The following is a 27,292-nucleotide window of genomic DNA, read 5'->3' as shown; positions in this document are numbered from 1 at the left end:
TTCTTCCCCCCAAAATGTCTTCCATGCTCGTGTCAACATTATGGAACTCCAAAGCATAAAAGTATTAGATTTTGAGTATAAGTACCACATTCCTTGTTCCATCCCATTTCCAAACAATGCTTTGTGTCCTATCTCACCATCAGGTGGCACAAGGTCAAGGGTTCTTAGCCAGGTGCTTAAAGGGGAACAGCAGGGAATAAATATTTATGTGCCTGGCACTGTGTTAAGCTCCTTTACAAATATCATCTCATTTGATCATCACAGTGATCCTGGGAAGCAGGTGGTACTATTAGGTGCTATTATTATCATCACCATTTTGAAGATGAAGAAACTGAGTCAAATAGAGATTAAAGAACCATACAACTAATTTGAGGTCAATTTGAACTCAGAACTTCCTCGGATGGGAAAAGAACCCAGACACTAGACCTGGGAACAGGGCTGAAAAGCATTGGTCAGAAGCACTGAGCCACAATCGGAACTGAGAAGTAAGGGAGAGATATCTCCCCAAAGGGTAAGCCAAACTGGGGGCTCAGAATGAGAAATGCCAGTGTCCAATACGGGAGTAAGATCATAGAATCACAGTTCTAGGGCTAGACGGGACCTGAGAGCTTATCAAGGCAATGGCCCCATTTTACAGATGAGAAAGTCGAACCTTAAAGAGATCTGGTGACCTGCCCCGGGATTACACTGCTTTTAAGTGTCTAAAGAAGAATTTGGACAGAGGTCCAAGTGCTCCTCTTGGTCAAATGTTTAATGCTTATCTACTACACCAAGTGTCATAATATAAGATTATTCTAGCCTTAGAGCTAGAGTGGAACTAAGAGATCATTTAGTCTTACTTCATTTTACAGAGAGAGAAACAGGTCAGGTGAGAGTGCACATTGACAAGGCCATGTCTAAACCCAACAGCTTTAAGATTTATAAAGTACCTTAAAACACTAGCTCATTTGAACTTCACAACAGGTCTGAAAAGGAAACAGTGAAAGATTTTGCTTTGTTGTTGTTGTTTGTTTGTTTTTCTTTTGAGAGGCAACTGGGGTTAAGTGACCCAGGGTCACATAGCTAGGAAGTGTTAAGTCTCTGAGGTGAGATTTGAACTCAGATCCTCCTGACTCCAAGGCCAGTTCTCTATCAGCTGTAGTGCCATCTAGCTGCCCCAGTGAGCGTTTGCCAAGGTATATATATGACTTGTCCAGGGTCACACAGCTAATAAATTCCAGAAGTGAAATTTGAACTCAGCTTTTCCTGAGAGCTGTAGACACCATGCCATTCTTTCTGTCTCAGAAACAGCCCTGAGAAGAAACGAGAAACTGAGGACAAAGATTAAGGGTCCAAGAAAGCCAGAAAAGCATTAGTCGAGGTCCAGAAACTCTGGGCCATTGAGAGGAGTGTCTGTTTTCTCTAATCAGCATTTGTTAAAGAGAAGTGTCCTAATGTTAATGGAGCATTTGGGAATACCCTCTTCTTTCCTTTAAGGGGTCATGTCTATCAGAAGTGTGAGCCTGAATAGAAGGATCATAAACATAAATGCAGGAAATGAAATTTGCATTTAATTTAAATAGAAACCAGGTACTTTTCTTTCTTTCCTGAGGTTTATCTGATTCCTCTTCAATGGTTCTGTCCTTATTAAGTATTTATATCCTGCAGTTCATGAGCCAGCTCAGATTGGTAGGGAAAACATTTCCCCAGTGACCTCCCTGGAATCACGATTGTATGCCATAAATATTAGCTGTAGTATTTCTGTCCCCAGAGTCTGCAGTTTAGAAGGATTCCAGAAAGATGGCAGGAAGTAATGTCAGGGGAGATGATTCCAAATCCTTTTTAACCTTTACTTCTTATATGATCTTGGCGAAGTCTCAGTTGCCTCATCTGTAAATTGGGGAGAAAAATATCTCCTGGGGTTGTGTGAAGGAAAAGAGGAGAGGGTCATAGGAAGGGGCCTTAGAGGCCATGAAGCCCAACTCCATGTATATAAAATATTTACAAATCCCAAAGTACAACATAGGGCAGCTAAGTGGTGCTGCAGTGGATAGAATACAAAGCCTGGAGACAGGAGGACCTGAGTTCAAGTGTGGCCTCAGAAATACTTATTAGCTGTACGATCCTGGGCAAGTCATTTAACCCTGTTTGCTGCAGTTTCCTTACCCATAAAATGAGCTGGCAAAGGAAATGACAAGCTATTCCAGTATCTTTGCCAAGAAAACCCTAAATGGGATCATAGAGAGTTGGACATGCCTGAAAATGACCAACCACCAAAATATAGGTTAGATGGTAGCTAATGTACATTGGTTTGGTTTGAATTAAGTGTTTCTGAAAATAATGCTGCCCAAAGGAAAGAGCTTAGGAAAGTGTTTGGTATCCAAGAGGCAGAATACTATGTAGCAGGAGTCTGGGTTTGGCATCAGATGATCTGAGTTAAAATACTGGACTCACTATTTAATATCTGTGCATCCATGGGTAAGCCATGCCTTCTCTGGGACTCAGTTTCTTCATGTGTAAATGAAACACTTCTGTTAACTGTAGAGAGGGATTATGTGAAAAAAACAACTCAACATTGGAAAGGACCTCGTTGGCCATGGGGTCTAAAAAGAATCCACCCTACATCATAAAGACAGCCTTGACCTGGAGACTTCCCATTGAGAGGCAAAAGGTAGCTCTTTCTGTGCTCTTATTATTTGGAGGTTTTTCCTGATCACAAGAATACATTTACCTGTTTGTACTTTGTACCCATTGTTCCTAATTTGGTGCTCTGGGGCCAGATAGAACACATAAAATGCCTTCAAGGACTTAGGCAGTTATCCTATGGCCTTTGAGTCTCATCCAGACTAAACTTCTCCACTTCATTCACCACTCCTCACATGGCATAAACAAGAGGTCCCTCACCATTCTGATCATCCTCCTTGGGAAGCTTTCTGATTAGGACACTGATACTTCTTTCCTTTGAAACTGTCCAGATGGGACAGTGTTGTTGTTCTTTCATTTCAGTCAGATTCTCTATGAGCCCATGTGGGATTTTTCTTGGCAAAGACATTGGCGTGGTTTGCCATTTCCTTCTCGTTTATTTTACAAATGAGGCAACTGAGGCACACAGAGTGAAGCGATTTGCCCAGGGTCACCCGGAGAATAAGTGTCTGAGACTGGATTTGAACTCAGGAAGAAGAATCTTCCTGACTCCAGACCTGGTGCTCTGTGCACTGCAGTGCCCTAAAGGGGCGTTGAGAAATCCCTCTCTTGCCCTCAGTTTCCTCTCTGTATGATGAGTGAGTTAGAGTACAATAATCTCTAAGGTCCCTTCTGGCTCTAAACCTATAAATGATTAAGCTCTCAAAATATTCATGTGAGACTTTTTTCCAATGTAAAAGCATATTTAATTTCTTTATTTGCTCATCTTGCCCCAATCTTCTTATCTATGAAGTGTATCTGACGCCCTCAGACCAGCATACATGACATATAGAGACAGGTTGACATAGTACCTGTAATGCGACTGTATCCAGCTTTGGCCCTCATAATTACTTTGTGAGCTTGATAATGAAAGTACCCATTTTACAGAGGAGCAAAAATAGGTCCGAGGTGAAGTGGATCTGCTTGAGGTTGATGTCTAACCTCATCATGTGAGTGACAGAGATGGTCTTAGAATCTAGGCATATTCTTGTATCAATATGGTATTTCTGCCATACTCTACCATTTCACACGGGCCTCGCCAGGGTTATCTATGGCCTCCTTGTTATGGCTTTCTTTTTGACTTTCAGAGGGACATAGCATGTGGATCATTGAATCATTCAGTAACTTTGTTTCAGGAGCCCAAAGGATGTGGGTAGAAATAATTTCTCCATACTGTCTTGGTGCTTACAAGTTTTAAAAAAGGGTTGCCAGTTCCTGGGTGTGCCAAGGGAGACGTGCCCATTGATTCAAGTGGGTGGTGCATTTGAAGTGTTTGTGTGCAGGTGATTGAGACCCTCTTAATAGCATTTTAGAACTTGTGATGGGCAGTTTTGGTATCAGAGAAACTCCAGAACGTGGAAAGAGCAATCACATTCAGATGTTGGGATGAGTTGATAAGAATCGGCTAGAAGTGTGCAAGCCAACTATTACATTGGTGGATGGGAGAAGGCTCAGTGTTCCCTTGGCTTTTTTTTTTTGTGGAATGGGGCAGGGAAAGGTACATAGAAAAGAATTTTTTGGAGGATGAGAAGGGTAGGTCAGGTCCCAGTGATAAAACTATCATCTCTGGAATGGAAATGTTTACTGAGTTTAAAGTAGTGGGGAAAGTCTTGAGCAGGGAGAGACCCTGGAAAGAGAGCCAGGGTATATTACTGGGGAGTCCTTCACAGAAGGAGGGAATAAGATGAACTGTGAAGGAGCTTGCTGAGGGCATAGCCACCTAGGAGTGGAAACTTAGCTTCTCTGCTTTACCTAAAATTAGGTACTTAAGTCAGTTGCTTCCACTTACTGAAACAGTACAACTGGTGCCATCATCTGAATTTTGAACTCTTGGACCGAAGTCCTGTTGCTATGCCTTAGTTATGGTTCTGATCTCAGAGGCCAGGTTTCTACTGGTGCCAGCCTTCTCCAGTAGAAATTGTGTTAGAGCTGGGCTGCAAGACCAAAGGGGGAGAAGGGGCTGATTTGAGGAGGTACTTGGGCTCAAAGTCTATACCTCCCGTGGCTGAGGAGAGAGCTCTTCAAAGTTTTTGATCAGCACTGGATCAGTGATGGTGGAAACTGTTCCTTCTCTCTGTTAGGGTTTGACTGCCTTGGGAAAAGGGCATAGCATATAGCCCAGCTTCTTAAACTGTGCTTTGCAGCCTCATGTGGGGTTTTGTAACTGAAGGGGCGGTGCAAAATTATGTTTTATCACCAGTCAGTGTTTCACTTAATACATGAAACTTCTCTAGTGAAAAGGGACTGCAAAGGGAAAAAGTTTAAGAAACTGGCATGTAGTTCATAGTGTGTAAATAGTATTTGTTTTTTCCAATTATATGTAAAGATAGTTTTCATCATTTGTTTTTATGAGATTTTGACTTCTAGATTTTTCCTTCTCCCTCCTTCCTTCCTAAAATGACAAGCAATCTGATGTGCTTTATACATGTAGAGCATAGAGTTCTAAAGCCTCCAAAAGAGAAGCCCCTCCTTAGTAACACAGAATTGAGGGGAGCGATGTTCTGAGGCTGGAGGCTCGGACCCTGACCCCTTCCCCATCCCCCAATTTGCCATCCATCAGACACATTCTGTGTACTTTCTAGATGCTAAGCACTGTATTAGGCTCTGGGGGTCCCAAAATCAAAATGAAAAATTAGTGTTTCTCTTTGCTCCTTTTATTTTGCTACTTTGGTGGTCTTTTCTCTTCCTGATTTTCTTACTATATTTGATACTATTGCCCATCCCCTCCTCCGGCACACTCTTTCCTTTCTAGGTTTGCCGATGCTGTTCTTTTCTGGTTTTCATCCAACCTGTCTCACTTACGTGTTCCTTCTTTGTTTCCTTTGCTGGCTCTCCATCCACATCATTCACAAAACCATAGTATTTGAGAGCTGGACATAGAATCCAACACATACATCAAAGGAATCCTCATCATAACATTTCTTACAAATGGTCTTCTGGACTTTGCATGAGGATGTCCAGAAAGGGAGAGAACACAGCAGCTGTTGCTCAGCTCCTTCCACTTTAACCCTAAACATTATAATTTTTTTCCCTTATCAATCAAACCAAGTTTGCCTCTTGAAAACTTCCACCCATGACTCCTACTTTTTTTGCCTCTTGGGACCAAACAGAACAAATCCAATCCCCTGTCCACGTGACAAGCTTTCATATACTTGCAGACATTTCCCATGATCCTCGTGAATCCTTTCTTCTCCTGTCCAAACATGTCTAATTCATTCATCCGATCAATCCTCCATAGTGGGGGTTATTCATCATAACTCTGTCCTGGACCTTTTCTTCTACTCTCGCTAGACTTTCACTTGGGAAGCTCCCATGGGTTTAATTATTTTCTCTCTGCAGAGAACTCCCAGAGCTATTCGGCCAGCTCCAGTCTCTCCCTTGAGCTTCAATTTTTTCTCACCAACTGCTTTTTGGACATTTTAGATGGGAAATCTCAGAGACACTGAAAGCTCAACATGTCTAAAACAGAACTTATTATTTTTCTTTCCAAATCCCTTCCTCCATTGAACTTCCTTATTTCCCTTGAGGGCATCACCATCCTCCCAGCCCCCAGGTTCTTCTTAACTTTGATGTTCTCTGACTCCTCATCCTCTCACCAATTCATTTTTAATCACTTGTCAAAGATGCCAAAGATTACTGTTCCTATCAATTATACTTTGTTTTTGCCCCTCACAGTGCTGCTGTTCAGACACTCCTCCTAACTGATGCTCCTGCCTCAAGTCTCTCCCTACTCCAGTCTGACCTACACATTGTCGCTAAGTGCAGAACTACCCATGCCCCACTTCTCAGTGAACTGCAGTGGCTCTTTCTTGCCTCTTGGATCAGATAGCTTTCCCTTTGTGTTTTAAATAGCATTCACACTGCGGACTCAGTCTATCTTTCTAGTCTCCTTCTTGTACTTGGCTGCACTGGGCTTCTCTCTCTGTTGTTTCCATGTGGCATTCCTTCTCCCCTTTCAGTATTTTAGCACTGGTCACTTCCTGTATGCTTACTCCCCATCTCCTCTGCCTTACATAATCTTTCTTTTCTTTTAAAGGCATCATCTTCTACAAGGACATTTTCCTGATTTCTTTCCATCTATTAGTGTCCCTGCTCCCAGCTATGTTGTTTTTCATTTTCTAGCATTTGTTTAATTCTCTAGAGCTGTACATATACTCATGTTATCTCCCTTGAACAAATGCAAGCTTAAAATAGCAACTGCTCTGTTCTTTGTCTTTGTATTTCTAGACCCTAGCACAATCCTGGACACACGGGAGGGAGTAAATAAATATTTGTGATGATTACTGTGTTCTTTTCTTGCTGCTTTTTATTTTTGCTGGGAGGAAGAGAGATTCGAGTATCCTTTTGGGTTTGGTGTAAGGGTTTGGAGAAGACCTAATTCTTCTGGCTTTATTAGAAGTTTGCTATTACCAGAGAAGCCTGCCTACTGTAGTCTTTAATATGTGTTACGGAAGAACAAGCTGTAATTATGATGATGATGAAGTTTACTAGAAGTTTTGTTTTGAACATAAGAAGACAGTGTCCCCATTCTAAACTGCATATATAATTTTGACTCTCATTTCTCTGTGGTTTTAAAGTACTTTTATCTTGGTGACCCTGCAAACTATGATCTTAAGAATTCCTCGACCTGTTTTCTAAAGAGGAAATGGCAACTCAGAGGGGTAAAAAAATTCCATTGAATCTGACCTCCATACTTGACAGATGAGAAAACTGAGGAACACAGAAATTTAGTGACTTGTCTGGTCATACATATGGGAAGTATTTGAGGCCCCATGTTTTACTCTGCGCCTGCTACTGCAGACTGAGTCAGGTGTAGGTTATGTGGCAGAGTGTTATCAAGTGCACTACTCTTGGTGTTTCAACAAATGCATTTCATTTTTTATGTTAGGGACAACAGGTCCCATCTGTGCAAAGGACATCTGTGATTCCTTGATGAAAGAACTAGCCTTCCTTTCTGGTGAGTATACTTCCTCATACCTTTGTTGCCTAATCTTTCTTTCTTTTTTTAAAATTATAATAACTTGTTATTGACAAAACCCATGCCAGGATAATTTTTTACAACATTATCCCTTGCACTCACTTCTGTTCCAATTTTCCCCCTCTCTCCCTCCACCCCCTCCCCTAGATGGCAAGCAGTCCTATACATGTTGAATATGTTGCAGTATATCCTAGATACAATATATGTGTGCAGAACCAAACAGTTCTCTTGTTGCACAGGGAGAATTGGATTCAGAAGGTAGAAATAACCTGGGAAGAAAAACAAAAATGCAAGCAGTTTACATTCATTTCCCAGTGTTCTTTCTTTGGGTGTAACTGCTTCTGTCCATCATTGATCAATTGAAACTGAATTAGGTCTCTTTGTCGAAGAAATCCACTTCCATCAGAATACATCTTCATACAGTATCATTGCTGACGTATATAACGATCTCTTGGTTCTGCTCATTTCACTCAGTATCAGTTCATGTCAGTCTCTCCAAGCCTCTCTGTATTCCTCCTGCTTGTCATTTCTTACAGAACAATAATATTCCATAACATTTATGTACCACAATTTACCCAACCATTCTTCAATTGAAGGGCATCCATTCATTTTCCAGTTTCTAGCCACTACAAACAGGGCTGCCACAAACATTTTGGCACATACAGGTCCCTTTCCCTTCTTTAGTATCTCTTTGGGGTATAAGCCCAGTAGTAGCACTGCTGGGTCAAAGGGTATGCACAGTTTGATAACTTTTGGGGCATAATTCCAGATTGCTCTCCAGAATGGTTGGATTCGTTCACAACTCCACCAACAATGTATCAGTGTCCCAGTTTTCCCGCATCCCCTCCAACAATCATCATTATTTTTTCCTGTCATCTTAGCCAATCTGACAGGTGTGTCATGGTATGTCAGAGTTGTCTTCATTTGCATTTCTCTGATTAATAGTGATTTGGAACACTCTTTCATATGAGTGGTAATAATTTCAATTTCATCATCTGAAAATTGTCTGTTCATATCCTTTGACCATTTATCAATTGGAGAATGGTTGCCTAATCTTTCAGTGGGCATATTTTCCAAAGCACCCAGGGCAATGTTACATATTAAAAACAAACAACAACAACTAAGTGAACCCTAAAATGATGACATATGAACTTATCACTTTGCTAAACAGTGTTCATGAGGTCTTTGATCTCAGTTGAAGAATGTGAATAGTCACACCTCAGTCATTCAGATGACAGAATATTTGTAAATATACACATATATATGCAAATAATATATACATATATATTAAATGTGTGAATAAATAATATATAAATAATATGTGTATATGTATACATACATATACATACACATATACATATACACACATTATTCCAAGGAAGGGTCCATGGATTTCACTAGACTATCAAAGAGGTCTAGAATACAACAAAAATTAAAAATTCATGCCCTACTCTTTTTTTTTTTTTTAACAATGAGGTGATTCAGTCCAATTCCAATAGATTTGTGATGGAGAGAAACATCTGCATCCAGAGAGAGGAATATGGGGACACAACATAGTATTTTCACCTTTGTTGTTGTTGTTGTTGTTGTGTGCTTGCTTGTTTTTTTTTTCTTTCTCATTTTCTTTCTTTTTTTGAAATGTGTTTAGAAGAATTGCACGTGTTTAACCTAGATTGGATTACTTGCTGTCTAGGGGAAGGTGGGAGTGAGGGAGAGAGGGAGGAAGATTTGGAACGTAAGGTTTTGCAAGGGTGAATGTTGAAAACTATCTTTGCATGTATTTTGAAAAATAAAAAGCTAGTCATGTCCTAAATGTGTGATGCGTTTAGTGTGAGAATACAAGAAGCTGAATGGATGTAGAACTCTGGAGATTTTCCCCCTTGCCCACATTTAGCCTCATCTGTCATCTTTCTGCCTCTTCACAGTCTCCTGAGCCCATCTTGGCAATGATGCCCATCACCACAATGTTTCCCAAGCTAACAGAGCTTAGTTTTGTCTTCTAACTTCCAAGATTTTCCTCTCAATTACAGACAATTTATTAAAAAAATGTTTAATTAAATCTAACCCTGTACTGATTCCTGGGGAGCCTCATTGTTTACAACTTCACCCACTAACAGAGTGTCTTTTTATCTCCAGCTTTGGCTGTCTTTTTTTTTCAGTTTTTTTGCCCATGAAAAAACTCAGTGATCTACTTCATGCTCTCCATCTCTCCCATCCCATGGAGATGCATTCATCCCTCTCTCATCCTATAGCAACTCAATTTTTCCTTAATAACCATCAATATGAAACCTTCCAGATAGGCTTTTGGGGTTATAACTACTGCTTTTCCCTTGCTCACATGCATGTCGACCGAGGACTAGTCATAGGTTAATCAAGCATGAGCTCCCATTAGAGAAATGAGGCCATCTTTCCCTGAATGAGTTGTCTTTGCTGTAGTGCTCAGTGACTCTGTCTTTTTTTATGACCATAGCCACTACCAGCTCAGCTACTATGGAAGTAAGTTCTTTCATGTAGCTTTTCTTATACATGGGTGTCTCTGGGCAGTCAGCCACCTCCTTGGTATGGTGTCCATGTTCAGAGGTAGGCTAAGCATTTTGACTCCAAGCTTCTCATTTCTACTTGAATTCCTTCTAAAATCTTTGGTGATTTGGTCCCAGACTTGGCAATTTATCTACATCTCGCCTGTCAATTAGGCCTAGTACATCACTGGCGTTTATTGCTGCTTGTGATCTTGTATTTAGCCTGTCTGCTTTAAGAGACAATCTGGGAGTGGGACTTGCCCTTGGCATCTTCCTGCATCAAAACCAAGGCAAAGAGTTTGTTCAGCTTCCCTCTTTTCTCTCTCATCTCTTCTTCTTCATCACCATGGTTATCAAGTGGCTCAAATGATTCAGTAACTTTCTTCCTTCCTTTGATCTATACAAAGCATCTCTTTTTTATTAGTTCTGGGCTCAGAGCCTCCTTGACTGGATATTTTCTTCCCTGAATTTTTACGTGAAATCTAAGGCCTCCCTGTTGTCAGACCATCTTGCCAGCCTTGGACGCCTAAACTGGGAGCTAGAAGAGTTTGCAGAGGTAACCTGATCCATCCTCTCATTTTACAAAGGAACAAACTGAAGCTGAAGCGGGATTGTCCAGTGGCACTTTAGCTAGTGAATGAAAAAGCTGGGATTCACACCCAGTCTTGATTCCCTGTTCCATGCTCCTTCCACTGTGCCATGATGCCCCAATCATGTTCAAACCTCTGCTTATCTCTGTGGCAAGTGCCACAGGGCAGGACTTTTTTTTTGCTTTGTTACCTTTTTGACAAGAGACAGTATAGCTTCGTATTAGAGAACTCTCCTCAAAGCCAGGAAGACCTGATTCAAGTTCCATCTTGAATACATACTCTTCAGGGTAACCCTGGAGGAATCCCTTAGCTTTTCTGTGTTCTAGGCAACTAATGCTCTGAAGATGAGAAATTGCAAAGAAGGTATGGACCTGCAATGGTAGAGAGAACCTTCTCATTTGGAATTTCCCTATTATAATGAAATCACAGGCTCATTCCCAATCCCATCTTTAGAAATCCTGACCTACGTTCATTTATCCTGGGCTTCCAGATAGCTGTTTCTGGTGCTTCTGTGAATTATTTACTTTTCTAACACTTCCTTCAACTTCCTCCCCTGACTAATGCTCACATTTTATTTCTACCCTTTGAAAAAAGCGTTATTCTGAGTTGGCCATCCAGATCTGCCCCTCTTCTTTCAAGATGTTCACCTTCAATATGCCGTGTTAATTATTTCACCTCTCATTATCCACCCACAATCCGCTCTGATTCCAGCCCCAATTTTACAACTCTAAACCTCGGCCTATATATCTCCCTTGCCCATGATGCTAAAAAGTATCCATTTGGGGGAGCACTGACTTGTCCTCTGAGAGATTCTGGCCTCCCTATTATCTCACCCTAATGAAGTATTCTGTGAGTCTGTCTTTAGATAATGATAGTCTACCATTGTTGCTGCAAGGCCTCATCCACTGCTCCCCACATCGCGTCTAAGAAAGTCCATTTCAGTCACTTTCTCCTGGACAGGTGGCCTCTAGCTCCACCCCCCCCCATTTTTATTACTCAAGTAAGGAATTTAAAGACAATTAAATCCTTTTGAGATGAGTGCTTTATTATCTAATTTTATTCAAGTAGAGTTTGATCACTCTCTTCTAATAAGTAACAAAGGGAAGGTGGCTAAGTGCCTTGTGCCCCTGACTGCTTTGTATCACCCTTTTGATTCTGTGATCACACTTTCCCACACTGCTTAAATCCCACATTTTGACAGGCGGAAGAGGCCTAAATGATCGCTGAATCTAACCTGTAAATGGCAGGTATCCCTGTTACCATATATCTGACCAGTGGTCATCGACCTCTCCAGTGGCATGAAACTTACTACCTCCAGAGGAAAAACAGGAAACTGAGAACGACAGAATTGTAGAATATCCCACCAGTACAAAAAAGCAATGATTTCCTCCTGGCAAAGTACTTTTATTCTGTCTCCCCTTCCCCAAATAGATTTATGCCTCTTCTATCTGGGGAATTCTTGGGCAACTGTCAAAGCAATGTCAATCTCATTTGATATTAACCTGTTTCTGTACCTCCTTTCTTCCCATTTTATTGTTTTTAATTTAAACCTTAAATAGAAAATAGAAAAAAAATGAAATAGAAAAAGAAATTGTCACATGCACGGCAGAACATATGATGGGATTCAAAATATGTATCAATAAATTTCCATTTCAAGAGAAAGTAAATAATAATAAGACACATTGTATTCAGAACTGGTCATCTTTTCTTTTTGCTTTCTTGTAGGTTTTCTTTTGTTCTCTGCTGTGCAGTTTTTTCCACTTTTTTCTCCTCCCCACCTCCCCCAAGCAGGCTACATTTAGCTTGTGTGTATATATATATGTGTGTGTGTGTGTGTGTGTGTGTGTGTATACATAGATACACACACACTCACATACACAATACAGACATACACACATACTTATATATACATACCCACATATGCATACATATATACACATTACCTCTTGTTTCCTGCTAGCTCTTCTATTTTACTTCTACCTGTTAGCTTGCCTTGCTGTTACTTAACTTTCCTCACCACCACCATGGATTCTTGCCATGTCCTCTCCCCTTACCCTTCACCTTTTCTTTATCCCTTTCCCACTAATCTACACACATTATCCCACTCCCATTAATCTATCTACTCTTCTATACCTCACCTTATTTACTTTATACATTTTGGAGGAGGATATATTCTTCTTTGTAGACACACACACATGCACATGTATTTATGTATGTATTTTTCTTCTTTAATCCATTCTCAATGTGAGTAGGATTTCAGAACTATCACCTTTCCTTCCCCATCTAATTCCTCTGGGTTGGTTCTTGCCCTCGTACCTCATTCTTATAACATAATTACTGTTTGGGCCTTTTCCTACATGGTTTTACCTTTTAGAATCTTATCATATATGGCTCTGACCCAGTCTTTCTTTTCCTATTTTATTTTTAAGTAAGATTTTTATTTACTTCAGTTATTATTAAGCATTTTTTTCTCCCTCCCTAATCTTCCTTACATTGAGTAGGGAAATGCTGCCTGTAACATTATTAGGCCTTTAAAAAAAGAAAGGAAAAAAAATTCCACCCTTATTGTTTCATTTGGCCCTCCCATACAATAGCCCTATTCTGTCCCTTTCCTTCTTATAGAGTTTGTGTTCCACTGATAAGCTTATTTTCACTGTTCATTCACCCCCTTTTCTCTCCTCATGTTAAAGTTATTGATATAGAAATATTTCAGTACTGGGGTTTTGGTCTCCAGCCATTTCTAATACCACTGCCTAGCTACCAGTTTGGTGCATCTGTAGCCATCATCTGGCCATGAGCTCATAAGGAAATTTTTTTTTATCACTTTGGGTTTTTATTAATTTTCCATTCTATTCTACCCCTGGCTTTTTTATCTTATAAGTGTCGCTTCAGCAGCATTGAAAAAAAGGTCAAGTAGGACCCTTTTATTTTGTCTCAGTCCTCTCTGCCCTGACATCCTCCTTGGGGCTTTGTTTTTTTTTTTATTTTTAATTATATTTAACTTGTGTTTTTCAGGTGGCAGAGGGAAAAATAATGACTACATTATAACATTTCCAGAAAACTCCAGTTTCAAAGAAGTACCAGAGGATGTCTTTAAAAAAGTGTTAACTTACTTAACGTCCCTTGCCAGGTATGCCATTTCATTACTGTTGATCCCCAGTACATGGGAGAACATAATTATTTTTGTGTCATATTAGAAAAACCGAACCAACCTGGAGAGAGGACCAGTCTGGGAGTCACAAAGTTGAGTATTGTCTCTGACAACAATGAGCTGTGTGATGCTGGACCAGTATTTTACCTTTGTATGTCTTCTAAGCCATTCTCTAAGACTTTAAGGTACCGATAAGTTGTTGATGTGCATCAGTGGAAGGAATTCATAGTTGGAGAGTTCTCTGAACTGATGAAATCATTAGTCTAGACCTTGAGTTCGGTGGGTTAAAACATAGATAATGGAAAACCTTGAATTTCTATAGTGCTTCTAACACTTAATTTATTATTCTTGCCAACTAAAGTTCAAGCTTTGGAATCTGAATTATAGTTATTTGTGATGTGTCTTATCTTTTCTTCCCAAGGGCAAGGACCCCATTAGCACAGTGCTTTGTCCACATTGGAGGCTTTATAAATGTTTATTAGATTAAGTTGAAGATCTCTGAATGATGAAATTGGGGAAGGAATGTTTGAGCGATGAAGGCTATAGGGAGACTTCTTTAGGAAGAGAGAAAAAGGAATGTAGGACTTTTCAGGTGGGAACCATGAAGGCTGAGGGAGTTTGTGATCTACATCTAGAAAATCATGAAAGGATTAGGGACAGCATGGACTTCAAATGGATTAAACCTTATGGACACCTAGAATGAGAGAGCATCCCTGAAAGGTGGGAAGGGGGCTATTTATAGGACTAGAAAAGGGTCATACTTTTACACAGCAGGGAAGACATCATTACCCCCATCAGATTGTGGTTAGAAGAGCTAGAAAAAGGTTTTGTGGGTGATAGTTCCTTAACTGAATGAATAAGGGAAACTAGGGATATATGGGGAACAACCTTACTTTAAGATTATCTTATCAATTCTTTAAAATATTGTTATTGCTTCCTCTACCACTCCCCTGCTCAAGAGAATCCTCCTTTGTATCATAAAGAGTTAAGCAAAAACAAATCAACACAATGTATGCTTCTTTTTGTGCCCATTATTCACCATCTTTCTACTTATAGGAGAGAGAGAATGTTTTTGTCATCAGTTCTCAGAAGTCAAGATTGATCATTGAATCTTTTGAATTCTGGGGTCTTTTAGTGTTTTTCTTTACATCACTGGAATCATTGATATGATCCTATCCTTAGGAGAGAACACCGGAGAGCAATTATCCTGTCTTCCCATAGACCATCCCTTTGGTTACTGCCAGAAAGCAAATCCTGAGCTGGATGAAATGTGGGCTCCCAGACCCATTGTGACCCTTACTATGTCCTCATTTATTCAGCTGATATTTCCATGCATACCACGTGCCAGTCTCTGACAATGAAATGGCCTTTCTCCTTGCCGTGGCCGATCTCCGACATGTACCCTTCATGTGCTGAATACAATGTTAGGTGAAAAATAAAGTTTTGATAAGTGATTGCCCCTGCTTTTATGAAACTTATGATCTAATAGTAAGGGATAGGGGATCCATCTTCAACTGGACTCTCACTGAAAGAAGACCTTTCTTTAGTTCTTCTCTAATTTATTTTCTTCCTTACTCCCTCATAGAAGCTATTCCAATTTTTTTCATTGAAGCTTAAAAATGTATTTTTATTATGATATCTCTAGCAGCATCAACTTAAAATGTGAGACAAATAATTAAGTCTATAAAAGGGATGTTTGCTTCTTCGTGGATTCACTTATAGATTCACAGACTCCAAGAAATCAATATACAGTCATTTATACTGCCCAAGGGCTTCTTAATAGGAACCACTATTTTCATCATTCGTTTCTCCAGTCTAGTTACAGACACAAGGTTAAAGAGTCAATGATCTTTCATTTCTTTTCTTTCCTTTTTGCTTAGTATTTTATTTTCTCCCAGTTACATGTAAAGAAAAAACAATTTTTAACATTTATCGTTAACACTTTGAGTTCAAAATTCTTTCCCTTCCCCCTTCCCCACCTCTTCTCATTAAGGTAAGAAATTTGATATATGTTATACATGTGTAATCATGCAGAACATTTCCATATTAGTCATGTTGTGAAAGAAAACATAGATAAAAAATCCTCGAGAAAAATAGTTTTCTTTTTGTTGAGACAATTGGGGTTAAATGACTTACTTGCCTAGGGTCACACAGCTAAGTGTCTGAGACCACTCAGGTCCTCCTGTCTTTAGGATGGTGCTTTACCTACCTCGCTACTAGCTGCCCTGAAAAATACAATTTTAAAAAGTATGCTTCAATCTGTATTCAGATACCATCAGTGCTTTTTCTGGAGATGGATAGCATTTTTCATCATAAGTCCTTTAGAGCTGTCTCTGTTCCAAATTTTTTCTTCCCTCTTCAAGCCTCCTGTGCCTCCTTCCCCTCTCTCTTTTCCCTAAATGAGAACCATGACTCTTATTTTACTTAGAAAAATAAGGTTATTCAACATGAGTACCAATATGAGTGCCCTCATCTCCCCTCCTCTTCATCTCAAAACCTTTGACATTATTTCCCTACTCTCTCTTCCAACTGCTTCAGTCTCTGACAAGGAAACGGCCTTTCTCCTTGCCACGGCCGATCTCCAACATGTACCCTTCATGCCATGCCCTTCCATCTCCTTCATCACATTGCTCCCTTATGATTGCCCTCCTTTCCTGAACCTTAAAATTTGCTATCTTCTGATTTCCTCCCTTATTGCCTTCAAATATTCCCAAGTTCCCCCCATTCCTAAAAAAAACCTATTATACCCTACAATTCCCTCAAACTTTGTCTTATATCTCTCCTCTTTTTTATCCAAACTCCTTGAAAAAAGCGTCTGTCCTTTTTCCCCTCTACCTCCTTTCCTTTATTTATTCCTTGGTTCCCGATCTCATATTTCATCTTCAAAGTTATCAACAGCCCTTCCTTAATGAATTCTGATGGGCATTTTCCAGTTCTCATGTTTTTTGACCTCTTTGCAAAATCTGACACACCACTGGCTGCCCTCTAGGTTCTGGCCATCATACCTGCCAGTATTCTTCCTTAGTTTCCCTTTAGACTCTTCATCCATAACCTACCTCTTATTTCGGAGGTTCCCAAGATTCTTTCCTAGGTCCTCTTCTGTTCTGTTTTCTCTCAGTGACCTCATCCATTTCCATGGTTTTAACTATTGTTTCTATGTAGATGATTCACAAATCTATATATTCAACCCTGATCTTTCCATGGAACTTCAGTACCCTATCGCCGGGTACCTATTAGACCCTTCAAACTGTATAACCTATAGACATCTCAAACTCAGCATGTCCAAGACTGAACTCCCTAACTACACCTTTATCCCAAACCTCCCTGTTTCTATTAGAAACATTACCATTCTTCCAGTCTCTATGGTCTGTAATCTTGGTATCATCCTCTATTTCTCTCTTATCCCACATAACAGATCGATTGTCAAATTTTGTCATTTTTGCCTCCACAATGTCTCTTGATCTGGTCCTTTCCCTCTACTCATACAGCTACCACCTTATAGCCAAACCTTCATCCCCATATTGCCTGGATTGTTGTAGTAGCCTCCTAATTTGTCTCCCAACCTCAATTCTTTCTTCATTCCAATCCCTTCTCCACATACCCACCAAAGGGATTTTCTTCATGCACAGATCTGATCATGTCATTCCCTTCTCTGCAACGGTAAACATCAAGGACTCCTTATTGCAGCTAAATCATTATAGTCTACTCTGTTTTGCTTTTAAAATCTTTCATTACCTGGCCAGACCCTACTCTCTAGCCTTGTTGTACGTGAGATGGCCTCTATAATTCTGCCAAGCTACCCTTCTCTCTTTTTTTCATATGTGGCGCTCCATCTTCCATCCCTATAACTTTTCACTGATCATCCCTTGTGTTTGAACCCCACTCTCCTCCCTCATTATTTCAATGTAATCCTTAACTGAAGAAAAAGCTTGTTTCACAGAAGTAATAGTTTTAAGATGAAGCCCAAGTGTTCTTCCTCCTGGAGAAAGCCTTCCCTGATTCTGCCCCTCCCCACTCCCTACCAACCACTAGTGCCTTCCCTTTTAAACTACTTTTTGTTTGGCTACTCTGTATTTGTATTTATTCTATAAATAGTTATATGTGTCCTTGATGATTCTCCTATTTGAAAGGAAGCTCCTTGACAGCAGGGATTATTTCATTCCTTATATTCTGAGTGCCCAGAACAGAGTTCACTATCCAGAAGGCACCTGTTTGCTAAGACTGTTAAGATAGATCCAATCGCTAATAATATACAATCATATACAATTGAAAGGTTAGAGGGGAAAGGTGGCTCTTGGCTCTGGAGTGGGTTCCACGAAGGCTTCATGTAATGGGTGGCACCAGAGCTGGGTTCTCAAGGATAGGTAGGAACTCAGTGAGCAAAGGGGAAGAGACAATACTGGGCATATAGATCAATATGAGCAGAACGTAGAAGTGGGAAAATGACTGGTATGTTTGGGAGGGGACAGAGATTCTTCCAGTTTGGCTGGAGTATTGAGTACATAGAGGAATGTGGTATTATGAGAAAGCTGTGAACATTTGAGTTCCTGTTATCAGGTTAAATAAAGTACAAATGGTTATATTAAAAAAAAAAAAAACTAAGGGACTGTATTTCTTTTAAGTATTTCTGAAATTTGCCCAGCATAAATGTAAAACTAGGAATTTTGAATTCTAGAATGGCAGAGACTACCCAGTTCAATCCTCTCCTTTAGCAGATAAGGGGAACTGCCTCCCAAAGAGGGAAAGTGATTTGTGTGAGGTCACAAAATTAGTTCCTGTCAAGCTCTTTTCTTTTCAAAGGTTGTTTTCCCTAAGTGATAATGGCAAGATGTGACAGATGTGAGGAAAGTTCCTTTTTGGATTATGTCAAAAAGACTTGGGAGGAGTTTGCATTAGTCAAGGCCAAGGTCAATACCTGATTACCCAATGTTTTGCTAAATTATAGATACACATCTACAAGATGAGGAAATGAGGTATTACAAAACCCTTTGCTTACAGGTTTTTTTTCCTCCTCTGGTCCTTGTGGAGGAATGGTATCTAAAGTCCATGCTTTCCATCTCTGAAAGTGGAAGGGGACAGTGGGCTCTTGGGGAAGCATTTAGAGGCATTCTCTCTTACATGGATCAAGGAGACACTATCTTCAATATCATTGCCTAGAATTGGGAATACAAATGAGTGAGAAATCAGGAAGTACTGGATTTGCCTTTCACCAACTCCCATGCTCAATGCTCAGAAATTGAGATATCAGAAAGTAAAAAAAAAAAAAATCCCAAACCTAAAGCAGACTTTGGATGGGCAATTTGGAAAGTGATAAGCTCATAAAAATCCCGGGGTAATAATGGAAAGCATGTTGTGACAGCCAAAAAAGTAATTTGGCTGGGAGGAATAATTCATTATGTGAGTGCTGCAGAAATAAAATGCTCCAAAATGAATTGTGATTAATTCTTCTGATTAATCTGGATCTGTCATATTTAGATGGATTTGATGTACCACAATATTCCAAAAGGCACAGAGAAGGAAATAAAGATATGGAAGGGCCTTTGGGTTTAGGTGGGCCAAGAAGGCTGCCAAGACCCCTTCCCACTCAGGGAGGCGAGGGTACAGATCACCCAATGCCTTTGTGGTTTTAGAATTTTGTAATTTTTAAAAACAATTTTTTTAGTATTTTTTGTTTTTGTATTATAAAAAAATCTCTTATCCCCCCCCTGGATCCCTTCACCTTATCCTTTCTAGAGAATATAGAATATCTGAGTTGGCAGATTCCTTAGAAGACACAATATCATAGAATGCCAGGGTTGAAAGAAACTGTGAAAATACAGTTTCTGACTGAACAGGACCTGAGAACATGGAATGCCATGGATTGAAAGTTACCTTAAGACATGGAATGCCTAAGCTTAGGTAGGGAGAGAAAGAAGGAGGGAGGAAATGGGAGACAGAGAGAGACAGAGACAGAGAAAAACAGAAAAACAGAGACACAGAGATAAAGACAGACAGAAACACACACACTATGAAGAGAGACAGACAGAGAGAGAGAGAGAGAGAGAGAGAGAGAGAGAGAGAGAGAGAGAGAGAGAGAGAGAAGGAGGGAAAGAGAAATAGAAAGGGAGGGAAAGAGAGAAACAAGAGGGAGAGAAAAAGAAATATACAGAGACAGAGTAAGAAACACATACAAAGAAAACAGACAGAGACAGTCAGAGAGGGGCACACACACAGAGACAGACAGAGACAGAGACAGAGACTGATAGAGAGAGAGAGAGAGAGAGAGAGAGAGAGAGAGAAAGAGATTCAGAGAGAGACAGAAACAGAGAGACAGAGTCAGAGACAGAGAGAGAGGTGGGGAGGGAGGAAAGGAAAGAGAGAAACGAGACAGAGACAGATGGAGAAAGAGGACATACATACAGATGGACAGACAGATAAAGGAAAGAGTCCAAAGTCACATAGCTAGGAAAGAGCCATACAAGTCTTAGAATCTAAGGATCCTGATTCCTAAACCAATTTTCCTTCCACTGTGTCCCTGCAGCCTACATATTTCAATCAGTATCTTCCAGGTCCTACTTTTCAGAAAAGGACTACATGTTCTTTCCAGTCTGATCTAGCTCTACTTGAATCCAAATCCTTTTGATGCCACAAAGTGACCGCAACTCAAACAGGCTCAACTTCTGGACTGTTCCTATGATCTTATTTCTCAGCCTCCCTCCCTGTTTTTTGTCTTTTAGAAAACGTGTACCAGATACCAAATTTATCATTATTTTGGATAGAAGATTGGATACCTGGGCATCTGTAAAAATCAGTCTCCAAAGAATTGCAGTAAGTATACATGCATTTTCCAGCAGTTGTCTGTTTTGTGTTCGTGTCACACTTCATAGGAATTGTCTAGTCCTGGAGGTTAGAAGAAATGAACAAACAGGAGAGCTGGTAGGGAGAGAAAGTAGGATGAAGAGTTGGTGGAAATGGTAGCTAGACAGCTCCAGCTCCATTCGATTCCATTGCAAAGCTCTGGGTAAATGGGACTTCAGAAGAACATTCGCGGTTAGCATAATGGCTGGGTTGTCTCAGAATTCCAGATTAATGTTATGGCTGAGTGGTCTCGGTGATCTCCAGCCTTGCCTTTCAAATAATAGGTGCCCTGAGCATCCTCATTGGCCTCTTTGGGCAGGTCTCTCTTTTTCATCTCATAGTAATCGGTTCCCTTTCCATTTTCAGAATTCCATTGTGGACAGCTTCCCAATCTGTCCTGGACCAAATTTTCCCTTTTTAGTCCATGAAATCCTGCCTATTCTTTCTACTTCTGTGGCTGAAATTCATTCTCCTTCACTCTAGGAGGTTTTATCAGATTATGTCTTGCATTCATTTCTCATCCTACTTATTGCTAAAATTATTAAATTGGTCTAAAAATTAAATTGGAGCACAAATCCCTTGGGCACTCTACTGGAGACCTTCTTGTGAGCTGATATCAAATGATTAATGATTGATTTCTTCAACCACTTTGAAATCTACCTGATTATGTTATTATCTGATATACACTCTCTATTTCATCCACCAGAATAGCAAGAAAGTCACATATCCAAGATAATAAATCAGGTTGGTAGTGGAGCTGAGATGAGAATGCAGTAAACTTCTGGGCACCTGTACTTTTCAATTATACCTTCCCTTGCATGTTTAACAGCCTCATAAATAATGAAGGAAGGAAATAAGTAAGCATTTGAGTGCCTACTGTATGCCAGACACTTTGATAAATTTTACAAGTATTTTCTCATTTTATCTTTAAAACAGCCCCCTGAGGCAGGTGCTGTTATTATTCCTCTTTTATAGATGGGGAAACTGAAGCAGACAGAGATTAAGTGACCTGTCCAAAGTCACACAGTAACTATCTGTGGTTAGATTTGAATTGCAGTCTTTTTCATCCCAGACTTAGTGCTCTAAACACTATCCTACCTAGCTGTCTCTTTCAGGCATATGCCATATTCAAACACTAACATGAATGAGATCAAGGATCTTTTGCTATTCAGATGAAATTCATATTTTTTTCCTCATCTTTTTTGGTCTGTGTCTGAGTGTTTATTCTCATCAAAGTCATTTAATCATAGATAGCAGCAAGGTATTAATAATAATGAATTATGAGGATATAACCGAATTTATTTAAGTTAAACATCGTCAGACATTTGTGTAGAATTTCTGGCTTTTTCGTTGGCTTTCGGGTGTGTTGAGTTTTTACTTGCATTTATCATAGTGGAGTTTCTATAGTAACATTTTTTGGTCATTTTCTGCACGAAGCCTCTAGGCTGACCTAAAGAAGGGCTGCCTGACTTTTTTGTGTACTACATCCCTTTGGCAATCTGTCTCAGGAAGCTTGTGCATCATTGGCAGAATCATGTTTTTCTAGGTAAAAATGAAATAGATGATTATAAAGAAAACCAATTACATTGAAATAAAGATATTTTTTCCTGTCCAAGGTCAGCATCACCCTGAAATCTATTCATGTACCAGGCTAAGGACACCTCAGCTTAAATAATTTGTTCAAGATCTCATTGCTACCTAGTTACAGAACTCATTTCTTTTTCCTCCTAGACTAGGGCCATCGCACCCTTTTATGACTGGGCGCTGAATGGTATACTGGGGAAAATCCTGGGTTTTGGGGCTGGAAGCCCCCCTCCTGGAGAATTGGTTTGGCTACTTACCCCCTGGGGGATTCTGGCAGGGGGTGCTGTAATTATTTCTGAGGTCTCATTTTTCTCAACTGAGTTCTAAATGTTAATGTGAAAAAAAAAGAGCAACTCCAGTAGCTTAGTTCCAGCTGCTGAAGTGGGCCACACCACTTGATTTGAGTTCAGATTCTGCCTTAGACATATACATGCTGTGTCACTTGGTCAGGTTACCTCACTCCTCTGAGACATCGTTAAAACAACAGCAATAATATTTGTGGCATTTAATTCATAGGATTGTCATGAGAATCACCTGAGCTAATTTTTATCCAGTGCTTTTCAAGCTATAAGCCATAAGATAAAGGCCAATTGTTGGTACTGATGTTATGTTTGTTATACCAATGTATATACCAACTGTGTGAACCAAGCTATGGATCTTTGATCTCTGCTACTTACTATCTATGTGCTCACTTTTCCTCCCTTGTCCTCAGTTTCCTCATCTGTAAAATGAAGGATTTGGAGTAGGTGACCTTTTCAGCTTGAGATACAGAATCTTTTTGCAACACTAGGCAAGGCACTTCCCCTCTCTAGGCCTCAATTTCCTCATCATCGTTCATCAAATGAAAGGGGTTGATCCAGATGGCCTCTGATGGTCTCTTCTTCCGTCATTAGATCTAGGATATTCTCATCTGAAGTCATTTTCTCTTCCTGAGCTTCATTTTCCTCCTCTAGAAAATGAGAGTGGTCGGCTTTCTTTTTCTGAATGTAGGATCTTCTGATCCCTGTACTCTTAAAATTAGTCCTAAGGCTTGATTAACAGAGTTCAGTTTGTGCCAATAATCAATATATTACAATTAGTATTTTGTATAATAATGCAATTTTTCAACATCCAGTTATTTTTTTTTGGCCAATGCAATCCACTCCCCAAGTTGCTTTTTTCTTGTATTCAATGAAATGAATATTTAAATATGTACTTGGCATATGGCCTTGTCATAGACAGGAGAGGCAGATTCCAAACCTTGGACATCACACAGAATAGTAGTTTTCTTCATTTGTGTGTGTATATATGTGTGTGAAGGTTCACAGTTTTATTTTTAATTTCTCAGGATACTTTGAACAAGACTCAGCGTGATGAAGTGAAATCAGCTTTATCAATTTTCTAGGATCAAAAGGCCCATTACTAGACCAGTGACCTTGGACAAGTTATTTGTCTTTCGGGGGTGTCCTTTTCATTATCTGTAAGAGATGGACAAATGCTTGCTCGTGCTTCCCACCCCATATTGTGTGCAATCCAATGAGAAAAGGACTAGCAAGGGCTTTAGAAGCGTCAAACTCCAACCGGTTTACAGATGAGTTATGATACTAGGTTTAAAATATTTTTAATCAGGAAAGGAAAATAATGGTAGCCTTGGGGAACTAATGCAGGTTTCTGCTTTTATGAGTAGAACAGACCGACCTTCTCTTCTTAGGTATTATTTTTGATGGGGCTAGATGGTACTGGGCTTTGGACTAAGAGGACTGTACTTCCAGTCCCAGCTCTGCCACGAATTAGTCATGTGATCTTGAACTAATCATTTCACCCATTCAAGCCTCAGTTTCCACTTCTGTACATTTAGAAGGTCAGTCTAGATGGCCTCTTAGGTCCTTTCCAGTTGTAGATTTATGGTGGTGGTATTCAAAGTCCCTTCTACCTGGCTTTCAGTTGTCTTCTATTAAAAAAAAAAAAAGCATGGGGGGGGGGAGGGGAGATTGGACTAGATGGCTTTTGAAATCCCTGTCAGCTCTTGGTCTTTGGCCCCCTGATCCCATGAAGAGGAATTCATTCCATCACCAAAACTGACCAGATTCCTTAAAGGGCGACCCCGAGATCCTGCTTCATAGAAACCCGACCTTGAGCTACCACGGGATACAAATCCAAGCTGCAATTTGGGCAACGGCCTTTAATTGATTCTATCAGCTATCCCTCAAGTCTGTATTTCAAGTCAAGAAGAATTTTTCAATTACCTCCGGGGTGCTGGAATAAAAGGAAACTTAGTATCTTTGGTAGAAAAATTAGGAGAAAATTATTATTCCCACAATCTTGGTGGGAATTCTAATTGCTGTAATTTAGAAGTTTTTAGTGCTTTAGAAGCCTGTGGTTTTTTTTTTTTTTTTTTTGAATCAATTAAAAATTTGCAGGATTTTTTTTTTGGGGGGGGGAAGCGGTTGTCTTTCGTTTTGGTGGACCTCTCTTTGGCTCTTCCCCACTCCTACAAGTCCTTCAGGAAGGAGGCAGCGCGGCGGGGCCACCCTGTGCCCCGGCCTGGGAGATTGGCTTCTTTTTCCCTTCTCTCTTATCATGAGTGCCCCCTGGCCTCTGCTAAGGCCGGTCTAGTCTAACTCTGAATCTGCGACCGCTGTGCACTCCCCCCCCTCCCCCAGCATATACTTTCTGGCTCCCTCCCTTCTCCAGGTGATCCGCAGTTCTGGGAAGCACTAACTTTATTTGCAGTTGGTAGTCCCAGTCCCCCTGCTCGCTGTCGCTGTCCAGCACAGTCCGGCTGGATCGTGCTGTCCGGTGGGACGGCTCCTGGGAAATTGACATGGAGGCCGCTCTCCCCGCTCCCCCCCCCCCCCCCCCCCAGCAGAGCACCCCGGCAGCGGCCACGCCGCCCTCACGCCCAATCTTCGCTTTCCACCTTAAAAATCCGACCTCACGCACAGCTGAGCGCTCGCAGCAGCCCTGCTCCCAGCTCGGGGACAGCTTAAGCTGCCTCCCGCCCCAGTCGGGACTAGGTACCAGGTGAAGAAGAGGTGTGTGTGTGTGGGGGGGGGGCAGCGGATCCAGCATCCCTTCATTCAAATGAGGAGCCAGGGACTTGGGCAAGGCTTTGTCAGCTGACCGCCAGGGGGGTAGTGGCTTCGGGGAGGGCTGCCCCGTGGGGAGGCGATTAGGGAGGGGGTTGGGGGCCGCTGCAGCTGGTAAATAGCACCCCCGGAGCGGGTCCTATCTCCCCAGTGTTGCATTGGCAACCGGAGAGGAAGAGCGGGCTTTGTGTGTAGGCGAGATGGCAGAAGCGAACCCCCCGAGAGGCAAGCCGAGATTCAAAAGGAATGCGGTAAGAGCTCGCTGCTTGCGGTCCCGGGAAGCCGCTGCTCAAGTTCCTGTGGACGGCTCGCTGCCGCATGCTTTGGCCCAGACTGCTGCTGGACGCACTAACGGGGCGGGGGGCGGGGGCGGGGGTGGGGGCTGGAAGGGCACGGGCGGGCTGGAGCTGCGTGCCTCTGCGTGGCTTGCATCAGTGCGCCGGCCGGGGTATCTCCGTGAAATGCCACCCAGCCGGCTTCACGAAATGGAGGAGCTGGCAAAGCATTGCGGCATCCCATTCGAATCAAGTTTGTGGGGAAGTGCCGTTAAGTCGTTGGCCCGGGCCGCCGCCGGAGCGCTGGGCGGCTTTTTGGCGGAGGAGCCCTAAATGCCGAGGTCACGGCACTCTCGAGCGAGAGGCTTTGCGCTTTCTTTCAGAGTGTTAAGACGTACGTAGTGCGGTCCCTGGGACAAGGCCCCGGCGCGATTTTTCTCAGCAGAAGCGCTTTCTGGGTGGAACGACGGACACTTAGCTAGAAAAAGCAAGCCGCAGTGATTTACACTGAACGATTTACGTTCAGTCTGGCTGCATGCAGATTTCTGATCTTACAAAGAGACTCGAGATATTTATATCTCGGGCTGGACTCTTCCCAAAGCCTTCCCGGGACGGAATCTCATTTTCCGCCGTGCAAGTGCGAGATGTTGCTGCAACTTCCCTGTAAGGTGTTAACTTTTCGGGCTGAGTCCGGATCTGTCGGGAGGCCAAAGCGCACCCCCTCCTCCCGTAGCCCTTCCTCCCTGCCTTTAACGTTCATTGACTCATCCAGGGCTAACCATTCTCATTTCCAAGGCCAGGTTGCTTTCCCGTACCCCACTTCTCACCGAGAACCCTCCGATGGCATTTCCACAGTGACCTGGTGGGGTCGTGAATAATTCAGTGACAAACTCGACTTGTCAAGTAAGGTCCAGCCCGTGAGGAAAGTGCCTGGAAAATGATGAATGAATTCAGGGCCCTATTGTTCTATTCCTCCCCTTTTGTTTCCAAATTTTGGTCCCAGATATATGGGAATGTTTCCTTTTTTTTTTTTTTTTTTCCCTTAGGTATATCTACCAGGTTATGATAAAAGGCTCACATGTCACAGTGTTCCTCTTTTCTTCAAGTTAGTTACAAAGTTGTCAGAAGTAACTTCCTTGGGGATCGTCAAAGTCCCCGGTGCTCTAAAGAAAATGTGCTACCGCTGGAGCCACAGATTTTTCTGTGTGTCTCAGTATACGCCATACTAGACTGGTAGTTTTCAGTGGCGAGCGAGCGGTCATTGTTCTTCTCTATCTTTACTACTAAAAAGTATCACAAAGTGAGTTACTCCATGGGCCAGATGCCAGGTGGACAGCAGGTCTTGGCAAAGGTAAGGAATATGCTCCTTGGGCATCATCAGTCACTTTCCAATAACTTGTGGAGGGTTCTTTCCGAGGAGTTTCCTTTCTGGCAAATTTATTGCTGCTTCGCTTGCCTTTCAGATTTCTTTTTGACTCTCACTCCTAAATGAAAGGTTCTGGTTTGGCCCCCTGAGTTAGACACTCACAAGATTTTGGTTAGAAGCTCAGAATTTAATGACTCCCCACAGGTGCTGGGAGGATGCCTAAGCCCATGCCTATCTCTCTGCCATTTATTACCTACCTGACT

At 41.4% G+C, this 27,292-nt stretch overlaps 1 protein-coding gene across 4 annotated transcripts in view; it reads left to right on the top strand.

Annotated features, from left to right (window-relative positions):
• The window catches only part of MCF2 (MCF.2 cell line derived transforming sequence), a 113,812-nt gene that overhangs the window by 15,510 nt on the left and 71,010 nt on the right, over positions 1 to 27,292 (top strand). For 3 of the 4 annotated variants that reach the window (XM_031944324.1, XM_031944326.1, XM_031944325.1), the window contains exons 2-4: positions 7,550 to 7,618; positions 13,764 to 13,878; positions 20,616 to 20,706. In XM_031944324.1, the coding sequence (XP_031800184.1) occupies positions 7,550 to 7,618; positions 13,764 to 13,878; positions 20,616 to 20,706 (275 nt within the window). Of the gene's footprint in view, positions 1 to 7,549; positions 7,619 to 13,763; positions 13,879 to 20,615; positions 20,707 to 25,553; positions 25,640 to 27,292 lie in introns of those variants that run through there. The other variant, XM_031944327.1, reaches the window with a different exon arrangement.

This window comes from Sarcophilus harrisii, chromosome X (genome assembly GCF_902635505.1).
Source record: "Sarcophilus harrisii chromosome X, mSarHar1.11, whole genome shotgun sequence".
Lineage (NCBI taxonomy): Eukaryota > Metazoa > Chordata > Mammalia > Dasyuromorphia > Dasyuridae > Sarcophilus > Sarcophilus harrisii.
This window is presented reverse-complemented; position numbering and strand designations above follow the sequence as displayed.